At 38.6% G+C, this 17237-nt stretch overlaps 1 protein-coding gene across 1 annotated transcript; it reads right to left on the reverse strand.

The window, feature by feature from the left end:
* Positions 1 to 117: 117 nt before the first annotated feature.
* Positions 118 to 16264, reverse strand: ttll10 (tubulin tyrosine ligase-like family, member 10). Its single transcript, XM_034295722.1, has 12 exons — positions 16199 to 16264; positions 15443 to 15875; positions 13969 to 14137; positions 13753 to 13871; positions 13462 to 13576; positions 12753 to 12838; positions 10619 to 10805; positions 5013 to 5184; positions 3645 to 3785; positions 3373 to 3489; positions 2946 to 3039; positions 118 to 1533 (listed from the first exon to the last, which is right to left on the reverse strand). Exons 2-12 carry the CDS (start codon positions 15549 to 15551, stop codon positions 695 to 697), a joined length of 2148 nt encoding a protein of 715 aa, XP_034151613.1. The 5' UTR covers positions 15552 to 15875; positions 16199 to 16264; the 3' UTR covers positions 118 to 694.
* Between the last annotated feature and the right edge of the window lie 973 nt (positions 16265 to 17237).

A 17237-nucleotide genomic window follows, 5' to 3' on the forward strand; every position in this document is an offset into this window, starting at 1 on the left:
ACAATATCGCTATCCCTAAAATATAAAGAAGAAGGTGTCAAACCTTCTGAGATGAGTTCAGCTAATAATCCAGAAACACTGAACTACGCCACAATGCACTCATTCTTCCTTCCTGTCAGTTAGCACCCAGACCACACAGAGACCCACGCAACTTCCTCAGTGCCTGATTCATGTGGACAGTCTTACAAAGCAAACTCAACTTCTGAACCCTGTTTGATTCCCTTTGGAGAGTCACGCCAATCACGCAGAGCCATTGAGAAACAATTGACATTGTTGACCGTAGCAGAAATAATGTTACTGCAGTGCTTAATAAGTACAGAGGCAACATAATTACGTGTTTCACAGCTGAGAGACAAAGAACTGCAGTCAAAACATCAAACCACAGCTTCAACACAGTTTTCTATTGTGCTGTAGTTGTTGTGAATGTTACAGATTAGGTTTGTGTTGATTTGGCTTTGTTAAAGCCACTGTAAAATACATAGCATCAAAATACATAATCATTAAAATACACAATCATCTGTTTTTTTCCAGGGCTAAATATTTGTCATGAAACAGGATAAACATGTATCATTTTCATACACAATGTAGTGTTTTTCTGTAATAAGAAACTGGTTTTGTTTCATTGTAAGGTTCCAAACTCGCCCCAACATTAAGTTTATATTTTGACAGGTCTGAGTGTCTGTATGTGAATATATCACATATTTTCCCTGTGCTCTTTCTCCCTTTTCTCTTTGGCTGTGCTTTGTGTGTCTTTACCTGGCTCATGGGCCCCATCTCCCTTCAATCTCCCTTCCTTCTGTCTGCCTGTCCCCAGAGGACAGCTGGTGCCTGGCTGGGCCATGCGGAACTGGGTGGGCCTCAGGGAGTAGCAAAAGGGCTGGATGTGGTCTGGGGTCCAGGATTTGGAAACTGGCGTGCGTTGCACAGTGAGGCACGAGCCCTCAGTCTGACCTGGGTTTGACAGTGACACCAATGTGGTCTTCATCTGGAGAAGGGATGGTGTCTTCCAGTGTTTCAAGTTCCTTGGGTACTGCTCCCAGGTGCATTTGCTGAGCCGGAGTTCCACACGGGTGTGAGCTGGCTTAGGGGGCCTAGGACTGGGTTTACGGGTGTGTTGTGGTCTGGGGTCCCCCGCTGGAACTGTGTGTCGGTTAATAGCAACCTGAAAGAATGGGATATTGTGCATAGTGACAGGGGCAGGAGGGTTAGCCGTTGGTGTTTGGGTGGTTTCAGTGTAAGTTGGAGTTTCAGAGAGAGCCTTCGTGGCGTCAGGATAATCTGTGTTCCCATTCAGTGACTTTTCCTCAGACACAGCTACTATAGTCTTCTGAGTTCTGCTGGTGGTGAGGTGCTTTTGGATGGAGGCACTCTTTGGATGCTGGGCTCGGAGGGGTCCTGCTATTTTGGTCTTCTGGCTTAGGGCAGGGATGGGGGTGGTCTCCCCATCATATAATAGCACAAAGTTCCTCTGACTGGCTAGCGGCAACAGCTTCAGCCCACGGCGACATTTGTTGAAGATCTCTAGAGTCAGATCTACAGGAGATAAAGTATAAAACAGCAGGGCCTTATTACCGGACAACTGGGTTGTTGCTATCAAAGCAGATCAGTCTGCTAAATCATGTAAGTGTACTTAATGAAAAAGGAGATAAGTTGGGGAAAGTAATAATTAAATGGGAAATTAAGGAAACCAAATCATACATCTTGATTTGTTATAAAATGAACCATTAGTTATGTCTGAGATCAGCTGCTTCTGAGTGAATTACAACCCTGTTTAAAATGCAAATGAGAACAGAATGCAACATCCCTATGTTCAACTGAAAAAACATATCAAATGACTATTTCACTACGGAGCCATGTTGTTGTAATACATGCAGAATGTGGTTTGGCATTGTCTTGCTGAAATAAGCAAGACCTTCCCTGAAAAAGTAATTGTCTGGGTGGCAGCATAAAGTATGTTGTTGAGCATTAATGGTGCAAGTCACCCATGCAGTGTGCACTAATGCACCCCCATACCATCACGGTGGCTGGCTTTTTAACTGTGCGCTGATAAGAAGCTGGATGACCCCTCTCCTCTTTAATCCGGAGGACACAGCGTCCCAAAAATAATTTCAAATTTTGATTTGTCAGACCACAGGACACTTTTCCACTTTGCTTCAGTCCATCTTAAATGAGCTTGGGCCCAGAGAAGGCGGCGGATGTTCTGGATCTTGTTTATATATGGTTTCTTCTTCACATGGTAGAGTTTTAACTTGCATTTGTGGATGCAGCAATGTACTATGTTCACGGGCAATGGATTTCCACTACAGAATCAGGTCTAGTTTTGATGCAGTGCTGCCTGAGGGCCAATATTGGTTTTCGGCCTTGTCCCCTACGTTCAGATATTTCTCCGGACACTCTGAATCTTTTAATGATATTATGTACTGTAGGTGATGAGATACCCAAACTCTTTGCAATTCTGAGCTGAGAAACATTAGTCTTAAATTGTTGCACTACTTGTCTGTGCAGTCTTCCACAGAGTAGTGAACCCCACCCCATCTTTACCTCTGAAAGACTCTTTTTACAACCAACCATGTCAATGACCTGTTGCCAATTAACCTAATTAGTTGTTAGATGGTCCACAAGATTTTTTTTTGCATTACACAACTTTTCCAATCTTTTGTTGCCCCTGTCCCGGCTTTTTTGAAACATGTTGCTGGCATCATATTCAAAGTGGGCATATATTTTTCAAGAAACAATAACTTTTCTCAGTTTCAATGTGTGATATGGTGTCTTTGTACTATTTTCTATTGAATAATAGGGTTTACATGATTTGCACATCATTGCATTCTGTTTCTTTTTAAATGTTTCACTGCATACCAACTTTTTAGGAAACAGGTTGCATATTCATTTCTTATATTTTACACATTATGATCTGGCAGGTCTTGTTAAGGCATTTGTATAGTCACCAAGAGTTTCCACAACAGTACTGGGAATAACTTCCTTCAGGACTTCACAGTTGGTATGGAGGGCTGGGTTACAGTTCATCTCCAACAGCCACACCTAAATTAGGAAAGACCAAGACATACATGTAGCATATCAGCTGTTCAAAACACATTGAAACACACACACACATGTTTTCTAACCTTGTGGGGAAATGATTCCCTTACCGAACCATAATCTTAACATCAACCTAATGTTTACGCCGAAAGTAAATCTAACCTTAACCTCTAACCATAATAATTGTGTGAATGGAATTATGTGGTATGACTTGACGTTTGAAATGTTATCCCACAATATATATATATATATATATATATATATATATATATATATATATAGTTAAATCCAGATCACAAACATACTCATGTGTTATAAAACAGAGGTTTTGCTGACCTTGAAGTCCTCGTCAATCAAAAAGTCACAGCCAATCAGGTCAAAGTTTCCCAGTTTACGATCCAGCTTGGCTTTCACAGCAAAGAAACACTGGATCATGATATGCTGCATTTGCTTCTAATTAATTGAAAACAGACATTGGGAATGGAGACAGACAGACAAAACAGACAACAGTCTCTCACAATCATGAAAATGTTCCAAAAGCCACTTACGTATGGAATCTGTTAAAACAATGATGCGTTTATACATGCCTTAGGGGTTTACCAACTTACAGTGAAAGTGCTAAGCACCCAATCTCTAGACAGGCCCTTGTCAAATCTGAGCTTGTCATTGACGTAGGTGTTCAATCGGTCCATGGACCAGACAGTCTCCTCCTTCAGCATGCTGTAGAGAGGGTTTTTCTTTTGCAAGTACTATTGGAGAAGCAGCAGGTGACCGGGATCCACATGAATGGGTCAGAAAGAGATTTGTTACAGGACCAAGAGTTTGAGGCTCGACTAGTTGGATTAATTTTTGACCTGATTGTTTATTTTCATGCAATATTTAAAGCCAGACTCTTCGTCAGTTCTAAATAATCCACAACAGTTGGTTTATAACCAGGGCTTTTTCAGCAAGACGCCCCCAGTTCAATCTTCAAAATATTTCTTTTTATTAGGGCTTGCACAGCCAGATGTCTCAGGTTCAGTTGTCAACACACTTCTTATTACTATTAGGGGCTTGTACAGTAAGGGGCCCCAAGTTTATTCTTCCACATATATCTTCTTTATCTTCTTCTTAATATACCTATTTGAAATGCAACTCCCTTGCATCTTTTAAGTCAGAGATGCCGTTCAAACTCCATAGTGTACAGTGAGGTCTGGAATAAGTTTTAGATATTTTTACTTGTTTTTACTATTTTAAACTTCCATTGACTAGAATGGGATTTCTTCAATGGGACTTCTATATTGACTTTGATGTGATATTAAGATGTACTTCTTTCTTTACAAAGATCAAACATACCTTATTTCCTATATTTCCTCTATCCCAACATAAATGTGTAACAACTATGACAACATATATTTGCATAATTACCATGAATTAACCCAAAAACTGTATCTCTTGAACCCCACAGACTAGAAAGACCAAACCAGCTTTGTTTCACATTTAAGCTATGCCAACTAAAAAGGTTAAAACGGGTTTTGACCATGACAACATAAATGGGCAGACATTTGCATAATCAGTATAAATTCAACTTAAAACAGTTTCTCTGAACCATTCAGACTTCATTTCTCTGCTATTCAACTGTAAAATAAAGAAATATACTTCCGCCACTACTCACAACTTATTTTGAAAGCATTAAAGTAGTGAGCCCTAGTAAAGGCAAAAAACATTACAGAGTAAAAGGTGAAAGTAGCTCCTGTATTTCCAGCATTATATAGTCAAAAGCTCTGAACAACTTTTTATTTATAATTGGAGAGATACATCCCAAATCAAAAAGAGGATGATATTGTTTTGCACTTATCGAGTCTGGCTTTAATGGAGATACATTTGTTGACTAGCTGATTCTCTAATAGTAACAGCTATTTTATTAAAACAGGTAGGTCAGTTGATGCCAAACACTTTTTTAAGCAGAACAATGTAATACTTTTGGTTCTTCTCACCTGATTAGTCAAATGGGAAGATAGGTTTTGAGAGTTGTAGTCGTAAAGGTCACAGGTCAAACGCACATAACCGTGGCGAAAGAACACCATGTAGGGAGACGTGCAGGCAATGAGAAGATAGGAGCGGATGTCAAACTTTCTCCCTTTCAGGAGCAGAGGGTTCTTGACATACCTGAGGATACATTAGTTATTTTAGCAATAAGGCATGAGGGAGTGTTATTTGCCGATGGCCAATATACCACGGCTCAGAGGTGTTTAGTCATGGCATATTAGCAATATAGCACAAATCCCAGAGAGGAGTTATTGCTAATATGAACAGCAGTTAGAGCAGTAAGAGGTGATGTGATGTTTTACCTGTGGTATAAGGCCACATATATATACATATATACAGTTGTGCTCATAAGTATGCATACCCTGGCAGAAATTGTGAAATGTTGGCATTGATTTAGAAAATATGACTGATCATGCAAATATGAATGATCTTGTTATCCTTTTATTTAAGGATAGTGATTATATGAAGCCATTTATTATCACATAGTTGTTTGGCTCATTTTCAAATCATAATGATAACAGAAATTTCCCAAATTTCCCAAATGATCAAAAGTTTACATACCCTTCAATGTTTGGCCTTGTTACAGACACACAAGGTGACACACACAAATGAAAATGGCAATTAAAGGTGAATTTCCCACACCTGTGGCTTTTTAAATTGCAATTAGTGTCTGTATATAAATAGTCAATGGGTTTGTTAGCTCTCACGTGGATGCACTGAGCAGGCTAGATACTGAGCCATGGGGAGCAGAAAAGAACTGTAAAAAGACCTGCATAACAAGGTAATGGAACTTTATAAAGATGGAAAAGGATATAATAAGATATTCAAAGGCTTGCAAATTCCAGTCAGTAGTGTTCAATAACTTATTAAGGAGTGGAAAATTCCAGGATCTCTTGATACCAGGCCAAGGTCAGGTAGAGACCAAGAAAGATTTCAGCCCAAACTGCCAAAAGAATTGTTCCGCATAAAAAGAAAATCCAACCATGTAACCTCAGGAGAAATACAGGCTGCTCTGGAAAAAAACGATGTGGTTGTTTCAAGGAGCACAATATGATGATACAAGAATTAGTTGCATGGTCGCATTGCCAGAAAGAAGCCTTTACTGTGCCAATGCCACAAAAAAGCCATCTTGGACATTCCAGCATGACAGTGACCCTGAGCACAAGACCACAAGACTCTGGGGAGATCTCAAATTTGCGGTTCATGCAAGATGACTAAAGACTTTACATGACCTGGAGGCATTTTGTCAAGATGAATGTGGCCTCATAGACAATCTTTACAAAAGACTGCATGCTGTCATTGATGCTAATGGGGGCAATACACACTATTAAGAACTAAGGGTATGCAGACTTTTGAACAGGGGTCAGTGAATTTTTTTCTTTGTTGCCAGGTTTTGTTTTATGATTGTGCCAGTCTGTTATGACCTACAGTTGAATGTGAATCCCATAAGAAATAAAATAAATTTTGCCTGCTCACTCATGTTTTCTCAATTCTCCAAGGGTATGCAAAGTTTTGAGCCTAACAGTATATATAGAGAGAGAGATAGAAAGATTGATCAGCATTCTGGATTCAAACTTTCCAGTTTTATAATACACAGTACTGTATAATCCACTTGGCTGACCTGTTATTAAGTTCCTCCGTCCATGTATTATTTTCATTATTATCTGTAGTACATTGAAAAAAACAGATCCTAGGCAACACTCATAATCTAACTCTTTCTAGATACAGGCCCAAAGCCTTGGGCAGTTTGTAGTGAAAGTCTAAACACCTCATTGTTCACATTTTGTCTTGAATATTTGCCATTAGATTGTTTGTTTGAGGTGGGGCACATTTTAAATGACTCCTCAAACAGCAGGTCAAGCTCTTTCAAATGCAGAAATATGCCTTCTAAAATAGACTGCAATCTGTAGATGACTAGTATACACAGCAAATCAGTGTATCCAAGCCCTTTTGTATGAAGGTAAAAGTACCAAAATCTGCCAAAATATTTCTCTATGGTTTTATCAAGGTTATAGTGACTATATTTACCTTTAAATTGGTTCCTGATTTGGAGGACTTAATGGGATTACCATTGCAAAGTTACTTCTCCAGACTGACAGGGAAAATGAACATAGTGCCAATAAAAAAGAGTTGGCAATCCTCACACTCCCTTCTTAACCAGCTGGACAATGTACAACCCTGTTTCCAAAAAAGTTAAAATGATGCTGTGTAAAATGTAAAGAAAAACAGAATGGAATGATGTGCAAATCATTTAAACCCTATATTCAGTAGAAAATAGAAGATAAACAACAAAATATAAAATATTGAACAATTCTGTGAAAAACCGCACAGGCAAATAGTGCAACAATTTAAGAATAACGTTTCTTAATTTAAAATTGCAAAGTGTTTGGGGATCTCATCATCTACAGTACATAATATAATTAAAGGATTCCGAGATACCGGAGTAATCTCTATACGAAAGGGACGAGGCTGAAAACCATTATTGGATGGCCGTGATCTTCGGGCCCTCAGATACGATTCTGTGGTGGATATGGGCTAAGGAAAACATCCAAAAAACATTTTCAGTGAAAATAGTACGTCGCTGCATCCTCAAATGCAAGTTAAATCTCTACCAGGCAAAGCAGAAATATAAACAAGATCCAGAACCACCACAACCTCTGGACACAAGCTCATTGAAGATGGAGTAAGGCGAAGTTGAAAAGCGTCCTGTGGTCTGACAAATCAAAATTTGAAATTATTTTTGGGAATCATGAACACTGCGTCCTCTGGACTAAAGAGGAAAGGGACCATCCAGCTTGTCATCAGCACACAGCTAAATGCCAGCATCCGTGATGGTATGGGGGTGCATTAGTGCACATGGCATGTGTGACTTGCAAGCTGCAATCCTATATTAAGCAAGAATGGGAAAACATTTTAGAAATACAGCAATTGGTCTCCTCTGTTCCCAGACGCTTAATGCAACAGTCTAAACTTTTTTGAAACATGTTGTTGGCATCAAATTCAAAATGGGCATGTATTTTTATCAATATTTAATATGTTGCCTTTATTTTCAATTAAGTACAGGGATAAATGATTTGCACATCATTGCATTCTGTATTTATTTGCATTTTACGCAGCGTCCCAATTTTTGGGGAAATTAGGTTGTAGGGGCGTCATCAAGAAATACTGTTAAAATATGGATATTAGTGGACCAACAGTTAGACATACAATTTGGGATAGTAAATTCTCTCTTAGTTTTACTGGGGTGCTTTTTACCTATCCTGTGTGTTTTATACGATTTGAACATTCAGGTGCACAGTTTGGCCATTCAGGTGCACACACAAACCCTACAAACCTCAACCGTTCTCTCCAACCGTATTATAGTATTTTCTTTGTGTTATAGTTGGTGGTTGTTTTGTTTTGTTTTGACAAAGCAGCATGCTTTCTAAACAGCAGGTACAGTAATACATCTAAAATAAACCAAATTAAAATAACTGTAATAGGCAATAGCTATTTTAGCATTCTTGTTGTCTCTCTTACCAAATCTAGCCTGATGTTATACATTACAAATGGGAAATAACTAAGGCTCTGACTCTCAGTAATCAACAATTGCTGAAAAATACAGTTTTGCAGGATTTATGTCAGGTTTAATGGAAGGAACTGGTGTCCAGCTGCTTGTCCCCTGCAGCTACTCCAAAGAGTCAGAATCCTGGCCCGCGGGAACTGAAATAGGGCAGATACACGAGAGTAGTTAATTGACAACAGGTGTAATCAATCGCTCCCTGCCCTATTTACATCAGGCTGGGTTTCCTCTGGGTCCATGAGCCCTCAGTAGGCCATTCACTTATAATACCAGAGATGTCTGAAACCAGTAGTAAAATCTTCCTAAAAGGAGGGGTTATTGTTGTTTGGGCCATATACAGTATAAAAGAGTAATAAGGGTTGAGAGGAAAGTGACTATCCCTATCAGCAATAGTGGCTCTCCATCAGTTCTGTCAACAATAAAAGGATGAAAACATCAATTGTTCTCATAGATGTCTGTCTTGTCTGCTTGCCTAAGCATCTGCTATTTTTATCCTTCTCCATTCCTATGACTTCTCATTAGCCCTTCAAAATTCTTGTCTACAGAAGAGATGTTACAGAAGATTTACAGCTTCTGTTTTTTACCAAGCTTCCCAGCTTCTGTAGATGCCATCCATCTACACACATTGCACGATAATGAAAAAAACATGTTTTATGAAATGTGTGCAAATGACACAATGACTGAAATACACTGAGAGCACTCAGATAAGGTTAAAGAAAACCAGATCCAAAGCACAGAGGATCTCAGACTCAGTTTTGTGAATGTCCTTGAGTGGCCCAGCCAAAGCCCGGACAAACCTCATTGAACATCCTCAAATTCAGTTGTGCAAAACAGGTAGAGGCATTCCCAAGAAGACTCTAAGCTGCCAAAGGCGCTTTTACATAGTACTTAATAAAGGGTCTGAGTATTATGTATATGAGATATTTCCGTGTTGTTATTTTCATTATTGGAAAAAAATTCAAAAGTATTGTTTTTGCTTTAATTAATAAATTTTATGAATATAAAATGAATACCACAACAAAATGTGAATTGACAGGGTCTGAATGCTTTCCAAAGGCCCTGTATATTAATTCTTTTTCCAAATGTTTTACTCTGCATTTTTGGAAAAGTAGCAAAACTGGTGTAAAAACTTAGAGGGAAATTTGCTTCAGTCCTCTGACAATGGGCTACAATATTTTTTTTCTGTGGGACAGTTATTTAAAATGTAGCCTTTAAAATCTCAATTTCTTACTTATGTGCATAACGGTAAAACACATGATTAATTTTGCTTGGCAAATGGTAGCTTAGCTGAGTATATTCAACTGGTTCTCATTTTCAAGCTGAAAATTCCTGTACTTAGTATGAAGTAGAGGAACCAGTTGAAAGACTGTGGTCGTACAGGAGAAAGTACCAGTAACACATAGACACAAGAAGAGGTGATGGGGGTGTGGCAGCTCTTCCGTTGTCACCATTGCACCCCCAACAAGATTCTGAAAGGGACTTTTAGCATAGTAATGTTCACTATTCACGCTACCAAGTTTCTTCCTTTCTTTTGAAAGTAAAATGTTTTCCCATTCTTGCTTGATGTAGGATTGCAGCTGCCCAGATTGTGCCAGTCACCCATGCCACGTGCACCAATGCAGCTGGAACAGTTGTGTTGCCCTTCATTTTGTGAAACAACAGTAGAGCACTATTTTAAATCCCCCCCCCCTTTCAGCAGCTGAGAAAAGCTAGCCCTTTCAGACAAATGTTTTTTGGGTGTATATACTTTCACTAGGTACTGTATATTCTTAAAAAGATTGTCCATTCTGTGGGGAAGAAAAAGATTAATGTATGAATCTCAAATTAATTTGATTGAAAGTAGCAGCTTTTAAAATAGCAGCTTTTAAAATGAATGGAAAATGTTAAAACTGTATTGGAAATTGCATACATTGCACTATATATGATATATGTATATATCATTCTTTCTTTGGTAGACACAGTACTAAAAGTGTTAATATAGTGTTCACCCACTGCTGTATTATGCACGCCTGGGGCAGGCGCAAAGGCAACTTCCTGTTGCAGTGGCTCTCTGAGATATTCTGTAACTTGAGTCTGAAGGTTGAGATGTCTTTCTGGCTTCTCACAAGGAAGATTCCCCGCCCCTGGTTGAGGCCCGCAGGTTTACAGATCCACATGCTCATGTCCTTATCACACATACCTAGCAACACAACAGGTCATATTACTTTAGATATCACTTAAGCATGATTACAAAAACAATGATGGAAAGATCAGTGTATACATTTATTTTCAATGTTATTTCTTTATTCCCAGCACCTTGCAATGCAATTACTGTACTCATTTGATTGCCAGCACAAGAAACTTGCCATCACTTACAGTGCAGTCCATAACTAAATCTCACATCCTTGTCACGCCGCTTCTTCGCACTCTACACTAGCTTACAAGTTTGAATCTGCTTCAAGGCTGTGGTTCCTGCCTGCCGAGTAAACAGGAGGAGCTTCTCCTACCTACCTTCATGCAATGCTCAAACCTTACAGCCATACCCAGGCTCTTTGTTCATCCACCTCTGGGCTCTTGGCCATCCCGCCCCTTCAGGGCAGTTTCTGATCTATGTAGTCAAAACCTCTCTGTCCCAGCACCTCAGTGCTGCAAGATGGTGGAACATCTTGCCTTGGAGGCTAGGATAGCAGACATCTAAAAACTTCAAAAAAACTCACCTTTATAAAGAGTACTTAAAATATTTCCAGTGCCACCACCTCTGTCTGTTGTCTTTGGATAACTTTTTGTGTTTTATGTATTAAGACTTCTAAATGACAGAAATGTAACATGTAAATGTAATGGGTTTGTTAGGTTGATGGGCCGACCTGTTTTTGCTGACATTTCCACATCCTGGGATGTCACATGCTGAGAGGCTTGTTTCACAGTCTAAACACTTATGGACTGCACTTCATAAAGTTGATAAAAGTAGTACATTTATGTAATAAGTAACGTTCAGTTTTAGCATGTGAGGTTAACACTCAGCCAACGCTTACGTGTCCAAATTGGAAAGTGTCTGTAATCAGTAGAAAGTAGTGTCAAAGTATTTATCGACCTGTTACATGTTGCCACCAACCCTCCAAATGAAAAACAAACATGGATGTCAGTGTTTGTGCATGCACACTCCATTCTAACTCCCATATGCAGAAACATGTTTTCCAACTGTGAGGCTCATTAGCTAGACAAACTGGCTTGAAAAATAGACATGTGGGGAAGATAACTGACACATTCCCACTGTTCACGGTTTCACTCGCAATAGCTGTAAACATTTATTGTTTATATTTTAAATGTATTTTATATTTATATGGCATACAAATTTTCTGCACTATTCAGTTGTTTTTTCATTTGAACAGAAATTGAGTGAACTGAATTTTTGCAATCAGGAAATGACCATAATTGACAGCCATATTGTTTTTGCTCCATTCCTACCCGATGTCACATAAGCGTATATCAGGGACACTTTTTTAAGTTTCAAATGTTTGTACCTTACTTTACATTACTGTTTCAAGAAACCATTGTTACCAAGTTGCAGATGAAAATGTTCAATATTATTTTGACTGCCAAGAGTAGAACATTGCTTGTTTGCCCTACTTCCCTACACATTATACAAAGGTCTCCAATCTCCAATAAAATCAAGATATTTATGTCTCTGTGACCCTCAATAACTTCAAAACAAAATGAATACAATATAAAACTGCAAGTAGCTTTCCAATTGTTACAAACAAGTGAAGTATAATGCACCTTTTTCATTTTTACTTCTACTTTTATTTTGTTCATTCTAGGCTACAGTTTCTGCATTTTGCTTCAATACAGGCCAAATTCATGTTGCGTAGCAATAGCCTTGATTAATGCACTACAATTGATCAATAATTAGAATTACCTATATGTAATAATCAGAATATGCTCTAGGTGGTATTCTCTCATAGAGCACATCTGTCAATAACATTTTAGGTTAACTCTAAATGAACGGTAAAGTAAGATTTAAATGGAAAGGTTTGAAAAAGCTTAGGGCAGTGCAACTCCAGCCCAATACAGAATCTACTATGTATTGCAGTGGTGGTGTGCTATTGTGTAACTGGAGGAGTTCAGTATTACTTGGGCCCATTTTTACCTTCCTGCTGGGCAAAAAAAGCCTCTCTCTCATCTCTCACGTCCATGCGGAAGGTGGTGGGGAAAAAGTCCTCCATTCTCAACCTCCTATACACAAATGGAGCTGTTAGATAAAAGTTAAACTTGAGAAAGACCTTTTTTCAATATGGGATGATTACAAGACAATAAACCTATAGGAAAGTAAAGAAATACATTTGAGACAGTATATCTTTTTTTAAAGGAAAGAGCAGCAGCAAAGATATTGAGATGAGCTTGACGCAAGATTTGGCTCACATGTCACACAGGTTTCCCTCACAAAGTATCAGTATCCAAAGGACCAAGACTGAGGCAAAGTTGGCCACTGCAGCTAAGCACTCTTAGTTATTGTGAAAATGAATCCACTACTTATATGTATGTCATTAGACAAGTGTGATCTGTGAGTTTTGTTGGGGAAGCAGATTCTACGCATTATAATATTCATAAAATACCTACTCAGAAAAAAGAGCCCAACATCATAATTAGCTAGGCTGTTAAATGAACACTAGATGGGGTAGTTGTTCAGAAATAATTTTAATAATTGGTCTTTCTTTTAATAACTTGATTGTTCTTTACTTTATGTAAGTTGTATTTCAGCTGTAGTTAAAGTGCAAAACACATCAGCATTTACAGTATATACATCTTTGACTGTACTGTGACAGGCTTATGCAATTTCTTTGTCCCAGAAGCCTCACCTCAGACCATGTTTGACCTTGCTGCTGACTCGGTCATACTCCCTTAGGCTGCTAAGGAGGCCTGTCTTACTGGTCAGCACTTTGTTGTTGGGGATCTGATACAGGAGTTGTTCCCCTACAACACAAATGCAAATTCACAACCATTCTCCTTTAACAAAACACACACATTTTCAAAACAAACAGTGAAACAATACCTATATTATGAAAGAATCAAGATTTAGTTCCGTTGCATTGTTACTGTATTGATCCCCCAGTGGGTAGAACCATATGAGCTTGCAAAAGTAACGTTACCTTCTTTGAAGTTGTTGTAGGTGTCTGGGGATTTGGTCTCACACCACTTCAGTATGAAATCCTTCCTTGTCTTGTCGTAGATCCGTTGCCAACCTCTGCTCTCACAATAGGAGGTTACTCTCCAAAAAAAAAAAAAACACAACTCAGAAGATTGAATCAAGGCTTATGTTTAACGGTCTAAAAGGTTCACATCATTGTTATAGGGGAGTGACTCACATGGAGGCCCCATTCGCTCCTCCAAAGAAGAAGAAGGGCCCCAGGCTCCTGGGCTCGTCTATCTTCCTGTTCCTTTCTATCTCTAGGTATGGTAGGAACACCACCCTCCTGGGGGTCGACCTTCTCCTGCTGCCTCTGAAGCACAGCACCTCCAGACATTCACCTGCCCCTATAACTGATATGGATTAACATACACAAGCCTGGACACACACGAACAAACAACACCTCCATACACTCTTGCAAGTACATATATGCTAACGCATTTAGGCACTGTATGTTTAGCATAGTACAATGGAACTTAGGTGCCCTATTCATGTTTGAGCTTTCAACCCTTTCATTAGGCCTTGTCCTGGGTAAACATACCTCTCGTTTTACTCATCAGGTGGTAGACTGTAACATTGAAAATAAATAAAAATATCTATGAATTAATTATGAATGGGTTCCATAACAGCACTGGGGTGAAAAATTGTGGACATCATCACTAATTGCACAGGATGAACAAAAGTAATTCTAAAATACTGAGCTAAATTACTCAGAAAATAGAGGACATTCATTTTATACTAATACATTTTTTATGAGATGGTATGGGGGAAAAATGAAGGATACCTCTGCATACAATTCCTTTCAATATCAAACATGCAACAACGTTTCTGGTTAAAATGTATTGCTACTGGAAGAAGGGCCCAAAGACAATGGAAGCAGTGTCACCATAACATCAAAGATTCACTACAATATTGTAGCTACATCATTTTTTTACTGCTAATGAATTGATTTCTACACCAAAACATATCAATGGTGCTCTATTTCTGTCTCATTCAACTGTTAAAATATGTCAGAATTAGCAACTGGTTTGGTATTGATGCTTTGGTCAGGAGTGTTTGAATTTGAACTATTCAAAGGTACTGAAAATAGAGCAGTCAATATTCTTGACTCATGTCTGAGATTGTTATATTGCTTGTTAACCAAAAATATTTCCTTGTGCAATTGTATCAGTATAAAATAATATAATTTATGTAGAGCATACATTATATTACACATATATAGTAGTTCTTTCTGTCTTTATATTTAACATACAAACTTGTGTTACCTTACTGTGTACCTTACTGTGTTTGTCTTTTGTACAAAGAACTGGCAGAATATTGTTTTTCTAAATCACAAGAAAGAACTTTTTTATCACCTCAGTAGTTACTGAGTACTGATTTTAGGCACTCCTTTTTATTTGGGTATTCTAGCTAGGAATCTTTCTTTACTTTTATCTTCATTCACTGAAGCATACGGGGGGGGGGGGGGGGGGGGGGTCACAGTATGATTAACTGAAAGTCTAGCCTGGGTGCCTCTCCTGTTACTTATTATAGAGCTTTCAGAACTTGACAAGAAACCCCCTAGAATGGAAAACAAAATAAAAAATGTAATCCCACTTTTTGCCACACACACGTAATTCAAAAATGTATAAACATTTTACTCTTTTGCCCACCGTTTTTTGTGGGCCCCCCTGGCTCCCCTTTCCTCCGTCCTGCGGATGACTCCTGGGTCTCTGTGTTCTCCTGCAGTTGGCCTACCCCCTCACTGGGTTCTGATGTCATTTTCTGTATCTTGATGTTGTGGGGCAGGGATCTGCTTTGTCTGTCATGGGGTGGATTGTCTCCAGCAGCCAGCTGGGCATCCACTACCTCGGCCTGAGGGCAGGGCTCAACTCAGTTCTCCAATGACATCACTCAACACTGACCGTGAGTACTAGAGTACTGGAGCAGGAAGAGTTTTTACATTGCCAATGGTTACCGGACCAGACCCCAAAATCTCCTCTTTGCCGTCTGTGACACTCCTTGTTCAAGACTGCAGACAGGAGTTTGCTGACTCAGGCTGTAATTCAGCATGCACTCAGTATTTACTGGAGTGTGAAACCTAAGCTGTTAATAAGATTCAAAACGATGCCAGTTAGATTGTTGTTTTTTTGCATGTCTGTTTTCTGTTCTCTTTCTTGATACCTGCTAAATTTTCTCACAAAATACATATCATAATTTCACTCAAATTTTATATTTTTTCATTGTCCGGATGATTTGTCAACTTTTAAGCTTTTAAGTTTAAGCTTTATACATAAGAGTAATAACAATGACTCACTTTAAAAAAATCCAAATGAATAATATAAAAAATGTGTTCAATGAATTCATACATTTACACATGCAGAATAAGGAGTTTAGAAGTAAGTAGGAAGTAAGAGATGACCTCTGACCTTATTCAGTGTTAGTCCATGTAGATCTTTGTCTGTACCATATAAATGGCACACTGATTGCCACCGTAGTATGTATGGTAAACTGAGTTGGAAAATGTGTAAACAACCACTAGTTGTCTGGGAAATGGGTGCCTTGGCAACAGTTGCTAATTCAGATTAAATCTTGCACCACAAAGTAATAGATGCAGAAAAGAGGTCAGCGAAAAGCAATAGAGCGCTGAAGGATACGCCCCATTTGGGTAAAACATTAGACATTGAAGGATGCTGTAATTGCAACAGTCAAAAACACTGATCTAACGAAGTGAACTTTCATAAACTCCTTTTGCTTTATTAATTATAAAAGGTTGACAATGTACTTACTCAAGTTGTGGTTGACATCTCTATAAGCATCATACTCAGAATACTCAGAATACTCAGAAGTCTTAAATACAAATAATAACCTCAATGTAGGCTAATATTGCAGGGGCTCAATATGGAGATTCAAAAGCATTCTGACAGGGCATCCTTCCCCCAGAAATTGCCATGGCATTTCCATTGTTTGGGTGGAGTTAAATTAATCTCTTTAATTATCTCTGGTAATTGCTCTGATAATACTCTTTGTTCCGGTTTTGCAGACACAGATTAAGCCTAGTCCTGGACAAAAAAATCTAGCTCAATGGAGAATCTCTATTGAGCTGGATTTTTTTGTCCAGAACTAGTTGTAATCTGTTTTCACAAAACCAGCCCTTTAAGATCCTACTGTCACAATCCCTCCAAGTTCTACAACATGAAGAAATTACTTTTGGTCAGCAAGAAATCTCATATCAGGTAGATTGTTGTCTGCAAGTACCCAAATGCATTCTTCATGGCATATTTGCTCTAGGTTGTTCAGGTTGGTTGGTCAACGCTATTTCAAATTAAGATAGAGACTTTGACTGGGCCACTGTCTTTGTTCTTGAACCATTACAATGTTGCTTTGGATTTTGTGAATTTCCTCCCAAGCCTTGATGTTTTTGCAGACTGCAGTAGGTTACTTGGCAGCATTTATTTTTGATCTAAA

This window comes from Esox lucius, chromosome 12 (assembly GCF_011004845.1).
Source record: "Esox lucius isolate fEsoLuc1 chromosome 12, fEsoLuc1.pri, whole genome shotgun sequence".
Classification (NCBI taxonomy): Eukaryota; Metazoa; Chordata; class Actinopteri; order Esociformes; family Esocidae; genus Esox; species Esox lucius.